Source organism: Mustela nivalis, assembly GCF_964662115.1.
Source record: "Mustela nivalis genome assembly, chromosome: 1".
NCBI classification, from domain to species: Eukaryota; Metazoa; Chordata; class Mammalia; order Carnivora; family Mustelidae; genus Mustela; species Mustela nivalis.
The window spans coordinates 160,022,910-160,037,421 of record NC_139020.1 but is presented as its reverse complement, the minus strand read 5'-3'; the positions used below and the strand labels follow the sequence as shown (position 1 = coordinate 160,037,421).

General features: G+C 45.9%; 1 protein-coding gene and 2 long non-coding RNA genes across 3 annotated transcripts in view; 1 reads left to right on the top strand and 2 right to left on the bottom strand.

The window, feature by feature from the left end:
- The window catches only part of COPG1 (COPI coat complex subunit gamma 1), a 27,220-nt gene extending 14,001 nt beyond the window's left edge, over positions 1-13,219 (top strand). The window contains exons 15-24 of the mRNA XM_082747512.1: positions 455-530; positions 2,402-2,505; positions 2,980-3,105; positions 3,426-3,494; positions 7,104-7,246; positions 7,551-7,722; positions 8,416-8,513; positions 10,020-10,158; positions 10,485-10,583; positions 12,733-13,219. Coding sequence (XP_082603638.1) covers positions 455-530; positions 2,402-2,505; positions 2,980-3,105; positions 3,426-3,494; positions 7,104-7,246; positions 7,551-7,722; positions 8,416-8,513; positions 10,020-10,158; positions 10,485-10,583; positions 12,733-12,863 — 1,157 coding nt within the window. The 3' untranslated portion in view covers positions 12,864-13,219. The remainder of the gene's footprint in view (positions 1-454; positions 531-2,401; positions 2,506-2,979; positions 3,106-3,425; positions 3,495-7,103; positions 7,247-7,550; positions 7,723-8,415; positions 8,514-10,019; positions 10,159-10,484; positions 10,584-12,732) is intronic.
- The window catches only part of LOC309872844, an 802,828-nt gene that overhangs the window by 489,547 nt on the left and 298,769 nt on the right, over positions 1-14,512 (bottom strand). The window lies entirely within an intron of this gene.
- LOC309872820 lies at positions 12,910-14,512 on the bottom strand. Its single transcript, XR_014316121.1, has 2 exons — positions 13,944-14,512; positions 12,910-13,756 (listed from the first exon to the last, which is right to left on the bottom strand). It is a non-coding gene; the product is annotated as an uncharacterized lncRNA (long non-coding RNA).

Below are 14,512 nucleotides of genomic sequence, written 5' to 3'. Positions count from 1 at the left end.
GACCTGAGCCAAAGGCAGCGGCTTAACCCACTGAGCCACCGAGGCACCCTGGGCAGATTTTTCTTATTTCAGCAATTAATATTCATAAATAATAGTTCATTTTTTCATTTATATTAATCCAGAGGCTCATAACTATGAGTTGAGGCCATTTGGATATACAAGCTGAGCAGCCTGTATGTGGCTAGCTTCTGTGGTCTCATCATAGTCAATGCTGAAATTTCTTCTGGAACCTAAAGAAGGGGCTGCCTTCTCCCTGAAGCGGATGAGGTAGTTAAGGCCCAATGGAGGTCCACACAGAGCCACTCATTGCATTCTTGGCAGGTTTGGGCCTATACACTAGAGACTGCTTGGCTCTGGGGCTCTTCTGCTCAAAAACCCATTCTAAGCACTGAAAGTGTCCAAGCTATGAGCTGTCAGATACATTGGGTAAATCGTATTTGCTTCATAAATACAGGTGCTGTGAGTGCTCTGGCCAAATTTGGAGCCCAGAATGAAGAGATGTTACCCAGTATCTTGGTGTTGCTGAAGAGGTGAGTATGAGCCAGAGTTCCCTGAGGGATGACCGTGTTCCCCAGGGGAGAGAAGTTATACAACTTTGGATTGTAGGGGAAAAAAATAGAAAGCACAGAAAAGCGTGAAAAAACAGTATTGTAAAAATTCTGGGACCACTGTTGAGTTTTTCTTTCTTTCTTTCTTTTCTTTTTTAAGATTTTTTAAATTTATTTATTTATTTATTTATTTGACCGAGAGAGAGATCACAAGTAGGCAGAGAGGCAAGCAGAGAGAGGTGGGGAAGCAGGCTCACTGCTGAGCAGAGAGCCCGATGTGGGGCTCAATCCAAGGACCCTGAGATCATGACCTAAGCTGAAGGCAGAGGCTTAACCCACTGAACCACTCAGGCACCCCTCTTTTTTTTTTTAAGTTATTTTCTTTCTTTAAAATAGCTTTACTGACATATTTTGTAAGCCATAAAGTTCACCGATTTAAGATGTATAATGTGATGGTGTTTGTATATTCCCAGAGCTGTGTAACCATCACCATAATCTAAGTTTAAGACTTCTTTTTTTTTAAGGCAACCCTCTCGGGTCCCCTCCCTCTTCAGGAGCTTTGTATTCTCACTCAATAAACTTAACTTTCACTCAGTAAACTTTGCTGCCCACCAAAAAAAAAAAAAATATATATATATATATATATATATATTTTTTTTTTTTTTAAGATCTTATTTATTTGACAGAGAAAGAGAGAGAGCAAGGGAGAGAGCACAAGTGGGGAGGAGAGGGAGAAGCAGGCCCCCCTGCCCAGCAGGGAGCTCCAGGCAGGGTTCAATCCCAGGACCCCAGGAAGAGAGGGAGAAGCAGGCCCCCCTGCCCAGCAGGGAGCTCCAAGCAGGGTTCGATCCCAGGACCCCAAGATCATGACCTGAGCCAAAGGCCGCCACTTAATCACTGAGCCAGCCAGGCACCCCAGTTTAAAACATTGTTATCTTCCCTAATAGAAACCCTATGTCCGTGGTGCTTACAGAGCAGAGAAAATGTCTGTTGGGCTAGGGCAGTTTTCTCACTGTGGGTATGTGTTCCAGCACTAAGACTCCTTGGTTCCTGTGGGGTTTTTTTTTGCAATGTATGAGGTCTGATGTTTTCAGCTGTGCGTCCTTGGCTCTTTTGCTGGTTAGCTGGTGAGGGTGGAGATAGAAAGAGAAACTCTATATCCATTACTAGTCGCTTTGCCCTCACTCTTTCCCCAGCATTTCCCCACCTAGCCCTAGACAACCACTAATCTACTTTCTATCTTTACAGATTTGCCCTTTCTGGTTATTTCATAGGAATGCATTCATAATCTACGGCTTTTCGTGTGTTCGGCTTTTTCATGATGTTCCTTTCAGGGTTCATCCATGCTATAACATGTCCCAGTACTTCATTCCTTTTTATGGCCAAAGAATTCATTGTACGGGTAGACCACATTTTAGTTATTCACCAATTGACAGACATTGGGATGTTTCCACTTTCTGGCTCTTGCAAATAATGCTGTTGTGAACATTCATGCCCAAGTTTTTGTGTGACCTGTGTCATCTCTTCTTATGAAGATACACCCAGGAAGAGAATTGTTGGGTCATATTAAATTCTTTTTTTTGACATGTCACTGGATATAGAAGATTGCCTCCCTCAGTAGGTGGACTTTAGGGAGAGGACCCAGGGAATATGAATATGGCCACCCCTTACGTAGTTAGTTAGAATGTCATGGGCTTTTCTGTGCGTTTGATGCCCGGATCTCACATCTGGGGACTGAGCTTTAAGAAATTTGGTTTCTCTGACTAATTTGAGGAAGGCTGAGGAAGCCTTGCAGCATCCCTCCCGCCACCCTTGGGGGCCCCAGTCAGGAGTTCTGTGTGTTCTGGCTGCAGGTGTGTGATGGACGATGACAACGAAGTAAGGGACCGAGCCACCTTCTATCTCAATGTCCTGGAGCAGAAGCAGAAGGCCCTCAATGCGGGCTATATCCTAAATGGTGAGTCTCACTAGCTGTCTTTGACTTGGCCCCGTCCCAGGGCTGTGGCCCTTCTTGCCACTCTGGAGCAGGCGCACACTCCCTGAAGAACGAAGTTTGAGGCAAGACACTTGTGGCTAGACTCTCATGGCAACTTCATGGCATCACCATAACCTCAGAAGATCTAGAATCTTGTGGTTCACACCAGTGTGGGTGGAAACGGCTCGGTGAATTGAAACACTAGTCATTAATAAAAAACCTCTCTTTGCAGAATACTCTGTTCTCCGTAAGTCTCTCTTTTACATACATTTATCCCCATACCAGCTGTGAGAAGGAGCATATAGATGAAAAAGTGGAGGCCCAGAGGGTTAAGTGGTTTTCTCAGTAGTCTAGGATCACACGACCTAGATCCCAGGGCCTCAGTCTTTTGTGGGGGATTCTGGGTGCTCGTTCTCTCTTGTGTTCAGACAGTCTCTCTCTCGTACTGGCTTCTAGGTCTGACTGTTTCCATCCCTGGTCTGGAGAGAGCCCTGCAGCAGTACACTCTAGAACCATCAGAAAAACCTTTTGACCTCAAGTCTGTGCCCCTAGCGACCACACCAATGGCAGAACAGAGAACAGGTACGTAATACCTGTGCTTTTGGAGGCCTTCAGGTCCAGGCCTCTGTTGGAGGGTCTGCATGGGCCATGAAGCCACTAAACCTAGGCAGGATAGGGGGGATTGTACCAAGAGGATGGGAAAATCCTTTCTCCGTCTGGCTCCAGGAAACGGAGACACAGGCACATGAACACTCACTCTCTTTCTCACATGTTGTGTACTCTCACACATTCACGCTCTCAGCAGGGTTGGAAGTTATAATCCCTAAGCAACAGCTCTGTGGTCAACACCGCACTGTCCCATTACTGGAGTTGTTGGTCACCACGTATGTTTGCTTCTGCAGAAAGTACCCCCATCACAGCCACTAAGCAGCCCGAGAAAGTGGCAGCCACCCGGCAAGAGATCTTCCAGGGTGAGTAGCAGTGCTTGGTGGGGCTCTCAAGACCTGGGCTTGTTCTCCTCAGCTTTAGGGTAGTTGCTCTCCTCAGGGGTATTAGAAGAGACTCAATCAACAACAGTTCTTACTTTTTTTTTTTTAAAGATTTTATTTATTCATTTGAGAGAGAGTGAGCATGAGCAGTGGGGAGGAGCAGAAGGAGAGAGAGAAGCAGACTCCCTGCTGAGCGGGGAGCCCGATGTGGGGCTTGATCCCAGGACGCTGAACTGAAGGCGGACGCTTAACTGACTGAGCCACCCAGGCGCCCCTCAGCAGCAGTTCTTACTCGAGTGCTGGGCCCTGAGAGTACTTTAGACAGCACATTTGACCCTCAGGTGGAAGTTAGCGGGTCCATTTGGTATTGGAGGAACTGGAAGTTCAGAGAGAGAAAGTGAAATAGCTGAGGTTGCACAGCAAGAAAGTAGAGGGGTTGGAATTAAGATTCACATCAGCCTGACTCAGAGCTGCCACTCAGCCTTGGTTCTGAGGGCTCAGGCCCCTAGAGCCAGCTTCAGGCTACTGAGTGTCAGATTCAGTATAGCTGGGATCCAGAGGCCCTAGTGCTTTTTCTTGGTTTCCAGAGGCATTCAGTCCACATTGTCTGGGAATGTTTTGTTTAGGTATTTATCTATCCCTGTGGTCTTGTATCTTTTTAAGGGCAGAGGCTGTGTGTCTAACTGCCAGACCATATAATCTACTAAATTCTACATATAATCTACTAAATTCCCACCTTCCAGGACTAATACATGCCCCTCTTCCTTCTTGAAGTGTCTCCTATGCTCATCACTTCTACTCCAGCTCTTCTTGTTTCTCTTAACTAGTTCTGTCTGATTTTTCACAGGTTCTGTCCTTTATATGCTCTATCGTAGCTTTTGGCACGGTGCCTTTCTTCCTCATAGAAAGTTCCCAATTGTTGAATTAAATTAAATCCTCCCCCCATTCTATTCCATTCAAGAATCTTGTCTTCTCTTATCTTTCAGATTCAGCAAAACTAGGATCCAGAGCTAACTGGGATCACTCTTAACACAAAATTTTTCTTTCTGTATTACTTTTCCTTTTACTGTTACCACAGATCGCCACAAACTTAGTGCATTAGCACAACATGTATATATTATCTTACAGTTATGAGGGCTGAAGTCCAAAATGGGTTCCACTCTGTTGGCAGTGCTGAGCTCCCTCTGGAGGCTCTGGAAAAGAATGGTGTCTTTGCTTTTTCTAGTTTCTAGAAAAAGAAACTAGCCTCCTCCATTCCTCTCCTGGTGACCCCTTCCTCCACCTTCACAGCCAGTGTGGCCTCTTCAAATCTGACTCTGAGCCTTCTGCCTCCTTCTCTTGTCATTACATTGGGTCCACCAGATAATCCAGGATAATCTCCCCATCTCAAGATCCAACTTAATCTTATCTCCAAAGTCGCTTTTACCATGTGATAAAATGTACTTGCAGGTTCTGGGAGTTAGCTTATGCACATCTTGGGGCCACCATTCTGCCACATCTTTGAAGGAAGGCTCCTAAGTCTCTTAGAGGGTATCAATTTCACCTTTTTTTTTTTTTTTAAGTTTTGGGTTTTTTGTTTTTTAAGATTATTTATTTATTTATTTGACAGACCGAGATCACAAGTAGGCAGAGAGGCAGGCAGAGAGAGAGGAGGAAGCAGGCTCCCTGCTGAGCAGAGAGCCCGATGCGGGGTTCGATCCCACACCCTGGGATCATGACCTGAGCCGAAGGCAGAGGCTTTAACCCACTGAGCCACCCAGGCGCCCTCAATTTCACCTTTAAACAATATTTCAAAGCCTAGCATTTATTGATTACCTGTTCAGTTCTAGGAACTTTGATTGCTTCATTTATCTTCACAACAATCCTGTGAGCGAGATTATTATACCTATTTTATTGGTGAAGAGTTGGAAACTCAGAGGTATTAACTGATAGCTTCTAGCAGAATCCCCCAGGATAGTTTAGTGTCAGATCTTTAACTTGGTGTCCAGTGAAATAAAATTCCCTTAGAGAAACACTCTGGTGCCTGATGATCATGATGGCCCAAAAGTGCCTGCTGAAATCAAAGCTGGCTGTTTCTGGGCTTCTTAGTGCCTGGTGTTCATCAGATGCACACCTTCGGGTAGCAGAAGACTGAAGTAGTCACAAAGAAAAAGCAAAGTAATAATAATAATGCTTACTTTCTGTCTCTACCCTTGAAACATAAATTGAGTACCTACTAAGTTCAGGGCAAAATATCAGATCCCTGGCCTCAGGGTACAATTCCTGTCCGTACAGAGTTCAATTTAACTGGGAAGACAAGTTAAAAATCTTAGAGCAGTGGGGGCACCTGGGGGGCTCAGTGGGTTAAGGCCTCTGCCTTCACTCAGGTCATGACCCCAGGGTCCTGGGATCGAGCCTCACATCGGGCTCTCCGCTCAGCAGGGAGCCTGCTCCCCCCGACCCTCTGCCTGCCTCTCTGCCTACTTGTGATCTCTGTCTGTCAAATAAATAAATAAAATCTTTTAAAAAAAAATCTCAGAGCGGTGGTCTTCAAATATCAGTGCCTTCAGAATCATCTGAGAAAATATCTTAGAAATGCAGATTCCTGAGTCCCAAATCCAGAGATTCAGATAGAGCTTATTTAGGACAGGCCAGGAATTTGAGTTTTTTGGACCAGCCCCCACCCCAGCTAATTCTGACAAGGGTGATCCATGATTGTAGTTTGAGAAATGCTGCCCCTGCTGTAGAATGGAGAAGAGGGCAGTAGGCATAGCCATCATAGGCAGACATCGTGTGCAGACTGCTGCCAGAGGCCTCCTTCACCTGGATGGGCCAGGGTGGGGGCCTGTGGGCCAGAGGACCCAGCCCAGTGCTGGAACCTGGCTTTGGGGTATAAGGATAGGCCTTACTAGATGCCCACAGACCACTTGAAGTAAGGTTTTCTGCAAGTCTGAATCTGAAACTTCTCCTTACTGGCCATTTATCTTAACTAACAAGTGTATAGTTTGTTCTTTTGCCTGATTCTGTGACTAGGACATCATTTGTCTCATCTTGAGAGTTTTCCTTTTAAGAATCTTTGCTGAGGGGGCGCCTGGGTGGCTCAGTGGGTTAAGCCTCTGCCTTCGGCTCAGGTCATGGTCCCAGAGTCCTGGGATCAAGCCCCACATCGGGCTCTCTGCTCAGCAGGGAGCCTGCTTCCCCCCTTCTCTCTGACTGCCTCTCTGCCTACTTGTGATCTCTCTCTCTGTCAAATAAATAAAATTTTAAAAAAAAAGAATCTTTGCTGAGCTTCTAAAGTTGTAGGAGTCTCCAATAGGATTAGGCCTAGGCCATTGGGGTCTCCCAGTCAGTTTCCTGGGGCTGAGGTCTTTTGTGAGACATAGGGGAAGAGAGTATTCATGGCGGGTGGTACAACTTGAAGAAAGTTAACAAAAGGAGAAAATGCATTGGTGTATTTGGGAAATAGCGAGTACCCTGTCATTGTATATGCATAGCTGTCCATCTCAGTAGGGTGAAAGACCTGGAAAATTGGCCATGAGCATTTATTAGAAACCATCACAGGTTGGTCTGGGAATTGAAAGGCTAAGTGAACTTGTGGCCTATGACTTTCAGAGCAGTTGGCGGCAGTGCCAGAGTTCCACGGGCTGGGGCCCCTCTTCAAGTCGTCTCCTGAGCCTGTGGCCCTCACTGAATCAGAGACTGAGTATGTCATCCGCTGCACCAAACACACCTTCACTGACCACATGGTGTTCCAGGTGAGCAGGGAGGGCTGAGGCCTTGCTGGGACATTAGGCTAGATAGTGGTCCCAAGTATGACGGGTCCTATAAGGTCCCACACGGAGTTGGTCAGGAGCTTAACATGATGATAGGTCCTGTCACCAGCTTTTATGTGTCTTGTAGCCTTGACGCAGGACCTCTCGGTCCTGTGTGTCAGCACAGGGACAGGGAGACCGCAAGGGTACTGGAATAGGAATTGGGGTGAGCCCTCTGGGCTCTTCCTCTCCAGCAACTCTTGGACCTAGAGCTGTGTCTAAGCAACCCCTCTCCTCCCTGCTTCAGTTTGACTGCACAAACACACTCAACGACCAGACTTTGGAGAACGTCACAGTGCAGATGGAGCCCACTGAAGCCTATGAGGTGCTCTGTTATGTGCCTGCCCGAAGCCTACCCTACAACCAGCCTGGGACCTGCTACACATTGGTCGCACTGCCCAAGGAGGACCCTACAGCTGGTGAGCACCTCTCCAGAAACCACCCTGGCCTTGTGGGAGCCCTTGGGATCCATATGGGGTGGGCTGGTTGTACACCAGACATTTGTCTTCTATGAGAGCTTCAACTCCTTGATTTCACTCTTTGAAGAAGAAGAAAGGCCAAGTCCTGGGAACTTGTCATGTATCATCCCATTTCACCTTCATGGAAGACCTAGGGGGATGAGTACTGCTCTCCCTATCCCTAGATGAAAAGACTGAGATTCAGGGTAGATGAGTCACCTAAGTTCATGTGGCTGGTAAGAGGCAAGACCCAGATCTCTCTGGTCCTCAACTAGCAGTGCTTTCATTTCACCATGAGAATACAAAGGCACAAAGCCTGAAACACCCCAACTCCACTCCTTCCGAGGGACCCACCAGCGTCTTTTTCCAGGCCTCGGACAGTTGACATTTGTGGCACAGGCTTAGCCATCCTGTGGCACCTCTCCTTTTCCTCTTTATTCCCCCTGAGGGGGCTCCTGAGACCCATGACTTGACTCTTTTTCCCTTCCATGAGTTGGTATCTTCTGTCCAGATTTGTGGGGTTGGATGGCTACTTGTGAGGTTGCTATTACTGATAATATAACAGAGGCCTGGGAAACTGGCCATGGCCACCTGCCCTACGGAGGAGCTGTCCGCTGCAGTGACTAGGGACTACCCAGCCTCTCTTCCCTGCAGTGGCCTGCACATTCAGCTGCATGATGAAGTTCACTGTCAAGGACTGTGACCCCACCACTGGGGAGACCGATGATGAAGGCTATGAAGATGAATATGTGGTAAGAAGCTGGTGTCAAGAGATTCATTTTTGTGTCCGAGGCTGTAAAGCAACCCCCTCCAGGAGCTAACAACTAGACTTGAAGCTTTTTCTTTCTATTTTTGGCTTTTTGAAAGAAAGTTTTTTTAAAAACTTAAAAAGAGTACATGCTTTAAAAAAAAGAAAACTTGGAAAATACATACTTGGATATGAGCAAACAGGAAAACATTACTCATAGTCCTTGGGAGTTATGTGGAGGAGTGGGGAGGAGTTGTATAACTGAGGTCATTCTGGACATTATGTATCTTGCTGTTTCCACTTAAAACTGTAATGTGTTTTCCCCTGTGTTTACAAATACTTCATACATAAAGTTTTTCATGACTTGAAAAATACTCTGATATATAGAGATAACACACTTGACCTTTATTCCCTCTATGTTGGGCATTTGGGCTTCCAAATTTCACGGTAAAAGCTTCATTAAGTATCCCTTTGGGTCCATATTTTTATCTGCATTTCAGATTATTTCCTTAGATTCCTGGAAGTAAAAAAATTGGGTCAAAGGATAAGCACGATTTTAAGACTGACTCGTGTTATCAAATTGCTTTCTAGAGAAGATGGATTGGTTTGCATCTGTTGAGTTGACCTTTCATGCACTCAGATGACTTCTAATTCCAGTTTTCTGAGCTTGGATGGAGCTGAGTGCAGGATCCCTCTGGGGTTTGACCATGGGGCAGTGGCTCAGTGCCATCTGAGGACAGACTGTTATACTCAGACTGGGGATGCAGATTGTTCAAACTCCTCATAAGTAGAGGAAAAGTTACCGTGGAACACAACTGATATTCCCCACTGTCACACTGGAGCCATTGTTGAGGGGCCATGAGCCAGCAGTGACGTTAAGATCAGGAATTGCCCTAGGAGCAAGTGAGCTTTTTGGGACAGCTGGCCCTGAGGCATTGCTTCTGCTGTGGGTGCTGAGTACTACTTAGGCACACCTTAAACGTTCCCAAGAGTAGGGGCTCAGTGAAGGTTAGGTGGGTGAGTAAATGGGGAATGTTAATATGCTGTCAGTCCAAGGTGGGGTGTAATACTGTATGTCATGTTCAGGGAGGACACAGCTGTGATGGAGGTGGGGTCTAGAATATGTCAGGCTCAGAGAACACAGCTGAGGCAGAAGGTGGGATCTACTGAGTCAGGAGTGATAGAGCCATCGGAGGCAGACCTTCTGGATCCTTGAGACACTGACTCTAGGAAGGCTTCAGAAGGGTTGTGATCCCTAAGCTGACATCCTCAGGTGAGTACTTGGGTCAGGGCATTTCTATTGAAAGGACACCACTTAGCTATGAGCACTTGAAGGACAGATATCCAGTTTATCGTGTGTCCCCAGAGCCGAGCACCGTGCTCAGTGCCTAGTCAGCACCTGCTGGATACGTGGCAGAAAGGGATGAGCAGTGAGTTCAAAGCAGAGGTGTGCAGAGCAGGAACTCATTCCCCTGGGTGTGTGTGCCTGACTTCACCTCCATCTTCCCAGCTGGAAGATCTGGAAGTCACTGTCGCTGATCACATCCAGAAGGTCATGAAGCTGAACTTTGAAGCAGCGTGGGATGAGGTAGGGGATGAGTTCGAGAAGGAGGAAACATTCACCTTGTCTACCATCAAGACACTTGAAGGTAAAAATCGTTGGCTACTGTTGAAATGTATCCTCCCCTTTCACTCCTGCTGGCCTTTGCCCCCCAGAGATCCTGGGCCCTGTCAAGAGCACATCTGAAGGATGCCATTTTATGAAAAGCCCTTTAGAGGAGTACCTGGCTGGCTCAGTGGAAGAGCGTGCAACTCTCGATCTCAGGGTCAAGAGTTTGAGCCCCATGTTGGGTGTAGAGATTAAAAAATAAATAAATAAGCCAAAAAGTCCCCTTAGAGCAGCCTTAGGGGATGGGGGCATGGTACAAAGGGGAAACGAGATGTGGTTTAATGATGCTACGATTTCTTCCTACAGAGGCTGTGGGCAATATCGTGAAATTCCTGGGAATGCACCCTTGTGAGAGGTCAGACAAAGTGCCAGATAACAAGAACACCCATACGTTGCTCCTGGCTGGTAAGCAGTATTTCTAGGTGGGAAGGGCCTGTGTAGCTCACAGCCTGGATGCCACAGCATCCTGGGTTGAGGGCTCCCACTGGGAACACAGGGATTCAAAGTCACATCACTGAAAATTCACAAAGTAAAAAAAAAAAAACCAGCAGTGACTTATCCTTTGACCCTTGCTGCCTGTCATCTAGTTCCATTCTGACAGGCGATCGGCACTGCTATTATAAACAATATATCGGTATATCCTTCCAGTAATCTTATGGATATGAATGCTAACATGTACACATTTCCCTATTTTAACTCAAATGTTTATGTGCAAATGGTGTATACAGCGCTTCACTTGACAGATCTTTCCTATGCCTGGCTGGCTCAGTCGGTAGAGCGTGTGACTTTGATCTCAGGGTCATGAGTTTGAGCCCCACGTTGTGGGTGGAAATTACATTAAAAATAAATGGAAGAGGGGCGCCTGGGTGGCTCAGTGGGTTAAGCCTCTGCCTTCGGCTCAGTTCATGATCTCAGAGTCCTGGGATCGAGTCCCGCATCGGGCTCTCTGCTCAGCAGGGAGCCTGCTTCCCTCTCTCTCTCTCTGCCTGCCTCTCCATCTACTTGTGATTTCTCTGTGTCAAATAAATACATAAAATCTTTAAAAATAAATAAATGGAAGAATACATAGAGTTTCCTCTTCAATTGTGGTAAAATCTACATAATAAAAAATGTATCCTTTTGAGCTCAGGTACACAGCTCAGTGACAGTAAGTATGTCTGTGTTACTGTGCAGTTATCAACACTGTCCTTCTCCAGGATTTTTTTTTTATCATCCCAAAGTGAATCCTCCCTTTTTGTAGCTTTCTTGTATTCTATTCTATGGGTATACCATATTTTATAGAATCAGCCTGTATTGATGAATGTTTAGGTTGTCCCAGGCTTTTGCTTTTTCAAAAATGCTACAGTGAATAATCATATACATACACATATATACACATACTTTATTTTGATGTATGCCCTGAGGATATCTATAGGATAAATTAATCAAGGCATTACCAAGTCAAAGTGCATTTCTCATTTTGATAAATTGCTTTGCTCATTTTGATAAAAATTTCTAGTTGCCTTCCATAGGAACTGTATTCCTTTCCTTTCACATTGTGGACAACATAGTATATTTTCAGTGTAATAAAGTAATCAGTAATATACACAGTATATTATCAAATCCTTATCAAATGATCTTTGCCAGTCTGGGTGGAGTTTTTCTTTTACATTTCTTGTGTATTGAATGAAGTTAAGTATCTTCCCATATATGTGTGTCATTTATATTTCTTTTTCAACAAATTATTTCTATAACCTTTCTCTAATTTTCTACCGGGTTGGTTGGTCTTTTCTAATAATAGGATTGGGACTTTAAGAAGTCAACATGGAAATTTTCAAACTTACACAAAAATCAAATAGTACAATGAACCTTCATGAGCTCATCTTCCAGCTTCAACAACTAACAGCATCTATACCACCCCACCCACTAGTCCCCACCCCAGGTTATTTTAAAGAAAATTCCAGATCCAGCATTTTGTATGTAAATGTCTCTGTATGTTTCTCTAAGAGATAATAGCAGCAATACAGTTGTCACACCTAAAATTGAACAAAAGGAAATGGGGGATTTTTTTTTCCTGAGTGTTTATAAACAGGGTTGGGAGGCAGCTCTTCTTCAGTGCCCTGCTCACAGCTGACAGACCCCAAGCGGATGTTTCTGGCCATGCTGAAACAGTCCCCTGGGTCTCGCAGACACCTGCGATGCGGTTTTGTCATGGAGGGGCTGTCCCTACATCTGCGCTCTTAGATTTAGCCAAAGGCATGAGAGCCTCCATGATGCCAGATAGAAGCTTTGTGTGTTCATTAATTCATTTGCACCTGGCAAAGCTTAAAAAAATATAAAAATGGTTAGTATATTATCTCCTCTACTCTGTAGTTGAGGATACTGTGGCTCAGAGAGGTAAAGTGACTTGTACAAGATCTCACTTAGGGATTTCAGCCCAGCTCCCCTGTTTCCAGGTCTATTCCCATTTCACTACACCACAGCTGCCTTGATCAGTTGCTGCAAATGCCACCCTCAGCCTACACTCTGCAGCTTACTTCTTTCTTACACACCTCTATTTCTGTCTTCCCTTTAGGTGTGTTCCGGGGAGGTCATGACATCTTGGTGCGCTCCCGACTGCTGCTTTTGGACACAGTAACAATGCAGGTGACAGCCAGAAGTTCAGAGGAGTTGCCGGTAGACATCATCTTGGCGTCTGTGGGCTAAGAGGCCAGGCTGCATGAGTCCTACTCCTACCCTTTTCTCCCCAACACTATGCAGAAGTCATGCCTTCATCCTGAATCCAGTGGAAACTCCTTCCCAAGGCTCTGTATCAAAAACAATTAGAAATCACTGGGGAAATTTTTTTTTTTTTTTTTAATTTAACCCCTGCCCCAGGACTGCCAGGGGGTAACGTTTTTTTCTTTTTTTAAATAGGGGATGATTTTAGCTTGTCCTAGAACCTGCTGCCGGGCCTGTCAGGGTAGGGACATTACAAATGAATAAAATGCTCGCACTCCTCCTGAGTTTATCCCCAGAAAACCATCTTATCCATATAAATAAATCAGCATGTATTTATTGAATGGTTGCTACTTCTGCAGACTCATGCTTCAGGGCACCAATTTCTTCTTCCCCCTTCTGAGCCGCCAAGAACACCTGCTCTGTCTGCTTCACATCCATAGCCTTTTGGTTTCTGTACTTGAGGTCAGACCACTTCCACTGCTCTCCAAGCCCCAGGAATAGGAGTGGCGCAGGTTTGCTGAGGGGATGACAGCAGGCACTAAGGTCATGTCATGCCCCTGTTCTTGGCATCCTCACTGTCTCCCTCCTCTAGGCGATGAATGGAGCCCTCAGAGGGTTTGGGTGGATTATTTGGGTGTTCCTTAGCATGTGCACTGGGGTTTGCCTGCTCTCAATTCAGTCCAATTTAGTGAATGCACAGAGGGGAAGAACAGCCCTTAGAGAGCACTCTGATGGCTGAAGATGCAGAAATCTTTACTTTATGTCCCAAGGGAGCAGGCTCAGAGGCCACCTCAGCTGCTGTTAAACTCAAGCCAGGTGGCTTTGCTAATTTCATGGAAGAAATAAACCTGCAAAGTCTGTTTTTAAAGAATCTAGGCCTTGGGGCGCCTGGGTGGCTCAGGTCATGATCTCAGGGTCCTGGGATCCAGTCCCGCATTGGGCTCTCTGCTCAGCAGGGAGCCTGCTTCCCTCTCTCTCTCTGCCTGCCTCTCCATCTACTTGTGATTTCTCTCTGTCAAATAAATAAATAAAATCTTTAAAAAAAAAAAAAAAAAGAATCTAGGCCTCACCCTTAGAAATTCAGATTTGAGGGTGCCTGGGTGGCTCAGTGGGTTAAAGCCTCTGCCTTCGGCTCAGGTCATGATCCCAGGGTCATGGGATCGAGCCCCGCATTGGGCTCTCTGCTTGGCAGGGAGCCTGTTTCCTTTTCTCTCTCTGTGTGTGCTTCTCTGCCTACTTGTTATCTCTATCAAATAAATAAATAAAATCTTTAAAAAAAAATTCAGATTTGAGGGTGGAGCAGTAGGTGAAAACCCTGGAAAGTCGCATTTTGGTGCCCACTTAAGTATGACAGTGACTTGTGTGATTCATGGAAGATTTCCTGATTGTTTCTCAATTTTTGCCCCAAAGCTCTCGAGGCGGTTGCCCTCGCTGCGAAGTAAAGAGAATGTTTCCTTCTATCCCTACAATGACCTGATGCCCTAAGTTCTGGTTCCTGCGGTATCGACACGGGCACCTCACGCTCCCTGGGACTCTGCCAGCCCAGCGGGAATAAGCCGGCCCCAGCCGGTTCCTGCGGTTGGCCGTGGGAGCCGGGCTTAACCGGCGAGGTTGGAGGAGAGCTGGGAGTCCCC